General features: G+C 35.4%; 1 protein-coding gene across 3 annotated transcripts; it reads right to left on the reverse strand.

Annotated features, from left to right (window-relative positions):
• Nucleotides 1-1,321: 1,321 nt before the first annotated feature.
• On the reverse strand, nt 1,322-2,755 carry LOC111012701 (protein BUD31 homolog 1). Of its 3 annotated transcripts, XM_022286946.2 has the most exons (4): nt 2,484-2,714; nt 2,292-2,396; nt 2,034-2,221; nt 1,322-1,791 (listed from the first exon to the last, which is right to left on the reverse strand). In XM_022286946.2, the coding sequence occupies exons 2-4, from the start codon at nt 2,383-2,385 to the stop codon at nt 1,636-1,638; spliced, it is 438 nt and encodes a 145-aa protein (XP_022142638.1). In that variant the 5' UTR covers nt 2,386-2,396; nt 2,484-2,714; the 3' UTR covers nt 1,322-1,635. The 3 variants fall into 3 exon arrangements, with proteins under 3 accessions (XP_022142638.1, XP_087978022.1, XP_087978023.1); XM_088121896.1 differs by having other exon boundaries at nt 2,292-2,711; XM_088121897.1 differs by having other exon boundaries at nt 1,787-1,924; nt 2,292-2,755.
• Nucleotides 2,756-3,479: the final 724 nt, after the last annotated feature.

The raw sequence follows: 3,479 nt of genomic DNA on the forward strand, positions 1-3,479 counted from the left end.
CCAATGGAGACTAAAGCCAAGAAATCTTGTAATGCCTACTTTTGAATGCATAAACTTTCCATACAAAAGTCAGTGTGAAAACATCTCATTTTATGTTTTGGATATAAATGGAGCATGCACTTCTATCAAAACCTAGTCATTCTACCTTTTCTCTTATCATATATTCTAAAACACTCTTCTCAATTTTCAATCTAGTCAAATAGCCACTAATTTTCAACTTTTGGTATCATTTTTACATGAATTAACAATACCCACTAATTGCTGTCAGCCAAAGCCATTAAGAAATATTGAAATATTATACGCTTGATCATGGGAAGTTAGATGCGCTTTCTCTAACGTTAAAGTGCCTTTCCCCAATTTAATGACTTTATCTTCTTTCCCTTTATTGGTGATATCCATTGGAGAAGTAAAGTTTAAACTACCACTTGGATTTACTTGGAACCAAACTGAGTTTTGGGTTATATAATTGCAAATTGGAAGAAAAATCCAAATTTTTGGGTGCTAGATCTCTGTCTCAATAAAGCTGAAAGAAGAAAATGAGAAAAGTGTTGCAAAAATAAGGAAATTTTGCATGATAAGTGATCATTTTAAGAACCAATTGCAATCACCTCTCACTTCATATTTGGAATGAACTTTTCAAATATGTATATTTCTATATGAGATGATAAGATGAAATAATTATTTATTCAAAATAGAATAAGGCTTGATCCTGTTCATGAGGATTTTCTAAAGTAGATGGATAGTCCTCTAGTTCCCCCATAGATGGAGTGCTCTTTACATAATATTTACAACTGTGGTATCTCTGTTTCCATTCAAGAATCGCCTGTTTTAAGCATAAAGGTCATCTCTTTGGACAAAATCAACCACCAGTTCAAACTTGTCTCAAAATGTAAAACCCGAGAAATTCACTTTGAAGTTCCTAATCAACAGCTAACAATCACCTTCTGGTGAATTTTTTGGACCTATAGTATAAAACTGGCATTCTGGTTTCCCATTTCACCAACAGAAACTAGGCCTCTTATATTTTACATCCCTTTAGCAAGTTATCTTTAAACTTAGAAATCAAAAGATGCTAGCAACCTTGTCAGCCATCAAGGCTCTTGGGCATGGAATTTCTGAATTCTCAAGAGTTGAGTTGAAAAACTATTTTTTTTATTTTCTAGAACAAGTATTTATTAGAAACATGTTAGGGTAACTGTTTTCTAAACTTATGCAGGAAACTAAAAATCATGCCATCGAGAACTCTACAAGTCTGTTTATAGTTCAAGGTCCGTTTACTAATTAATCTTATACCAGCTTTAGATCCAGAATCCAGAACAAGTTTGAAAATCTGCTATCGATCGACCTTCCTGGGCAAACAATAAACACTGGAATCTTGTCTCATACAATACAACGAAAAAGACATCTGTAAATGCAAAACCATTCTGTTACCTATGGAAGGTACAAAGTTGGACACATATCACCGGTTCCAACTACCCAGAACAAGAATCCATGTTACATAAAAGGACCCTTCTACCTGGGACAAAAGATTTGAGAGTTGGAAACACTGCACCCTACATTTATTGTCTATAGAAATTGGCTGCCAGGATGATATTACATAATGATCAATCCAAGCTCCTGCAATGTGAAACAAAATCAATCCCCACTGGCACAACCCCTGCAACCACAATGCACACACTCCACAGCTTTCTCTTCTCTCAAGTGTTTCGGGACTCGGCAGACGCAAGTCGTCCCGAAGTTATGGTCCCGGGGCTGTATGCAACGGAGGCAACATAGACGCTCATACCCCGGCTGTAATTCAAATAGAAGTTTGTTTAAATGCTATCCTGGACTATCACAAGAATCAGAAAGCACCAATGCAGAACTGATAACAAATGAAGGATAAGCATTGTTGTCCAGCAAGACATGTATGCAATGCAGCAAACTGTGGAGGAGAAACAACAGATTTGTTTTTTTCTTTTTAATAAGAAACTTCACTTTCATTGAGAAAAATGAAACAACAGATTTGTTTGTGGTAGTATGAAATGAACAACCTTTTTCCATTTGGCAATGAGGTTGGCATCAGCATAGCCTTGTTCCAAGCAGAAGTCATAGAGCTCCCTAGATATTTCAGTTCTTTTATGGAAAAGGTCAAAAATGTATCGGCTCCTTTGATGGGAAATCTTGAAAATAGGCCACAGTGCTTCACACTTGCGCTTGCCATCCTGTGGATCATTCTCAGCTGCAAAAAGAAGCCTGAAAACATCAGAAAAAGAAAACCCAAAAGGGAAAAGAAATCAGAAGAAGCCTACCTTCTCTCATCTTAGCATCAAGCTCTCGTAGAGTTGGCTCAATCAACTCCCAGCCATTAGGGTATTTGAGATTGCTGGTCTTCACTTTAGGCATTTCTCCAGCTCCTGCCGAATGAACTAAGAACAATAAGCTTCTTCAACTCCTGCGAGTTGCAGTGAGTGGAAATTACAGACGAAAGTTCCAGTGGAAACCTGATGGAAAGCTTAGGGTTTGGTCGTGTATCAAAGGATTAGAAGCTAAATCAGAGCACTGGAGAGCGATTGGGCAGTGCGCACCCTGGAGTTTGAGGTATACTAACACAAGGACTGGACCAAAAATAAAAAACAAGGCGAATTAAATTTGTTTTTTCTTTTTTTGGTTCTTCGTATTTGGGTAGTTTGTCTATTTCGTCGAGTTTCAAAATCCAATACCTTGTTCCTACTTTTACTTTAAATAATGTGACGTGGAGTATTAATAATTTTTTTTAAATATAAGGATTTAAACCTCTTACAGCTCAATTATATCATCGCTTTGGTAGCATAGTGTATTAGAAAGCATTTTTTAAATTAAAGAAATAATAAAAAGAAAGAAAAGAAACATTGTCCTCCTTCCCTTCCCTGCAAGGCTTACTACTGCTACTATCTGACCTCGTACCTTCCATGAAACAAAGAAGGAAGTTTATCATTTGTTTTAGATCTGGAAAAATTTGGAAAAGAGAAAGGAGATGAACACCCTAACCGGTAGCAGAGATAGAGGTAGCTAGCTTGGAGAGTTGTGGGGGTGGGTGGGAGAAAAAGTGTACGATTTTGCCAAACCTCGACGATCAAAAAAGTATTTTTTCTTTTTATTCCTTGATATATAACTAATTCTAATAGTTTAATCTAAGTTTAAGTTGGACTGTGGTTCTTGAATTTTTAATTTTTTTCCATTTTGTTTTTTTAATTTGTAAAAATTTAGAGACCAAAATCAAACAAACCTAAAAATTTAGGAATAGGCAAAATTTCAAGGACCAAAATAAAATAATCTTGAAAGTTTAGGACCAAATGAGAAACTAAATATATGTTTTTCAACTGAGTTCATATTGTTTAAGAAATTTCACTCTGGTTTATTATGCGTTTACACTTTTCAAATTAGCTTAAATACATAATATTTAAAATGTTAAAAAACACATTTGGTCCTTGTATTTTTACTAAAGTAATAACTCAGTC

This window comes from Momordica charantia, assembly GCF_013281855.1.
Source record: "Momordica charantia cultivar OHB3-1 chromosome 3 unlocalized genomic scaffold, Mcharantia_2.0 BLBB01000003.1, whole genome shotgun sequence".
Classification (NCBI taxonomy): domain Eukaryota; kingdom Viridiplantae; phylum Streptophyta; class Magnoliopsida; order Cucurbitales; family Cucurbitaceae; genus Momordica; species Momordica charantia.

Coding starts and splice junctions, on each gene's coding strand:
- LOC111012701 (XM_022286946.2), bottom strand. CDS start 2,385: ATGCCTAAAGTGAAGACCAGCAATCTCAAATACCCTAATGGCTGGGAG. Junction 2,222..2,291: donor TGATGCTAAGATGAGAGAAG/GTAGGCTTCTTC, acceptor TTCTTTTTGCAG/CTGAGAATGATCCACAGGAT. Junction 1,792..2,033: donor TCATTGCCAAATGGAAAAAG/GTTGTTCATTTC, acceptor TTTGAATTACAG/CCGGGGTATGAGCGTCTATG.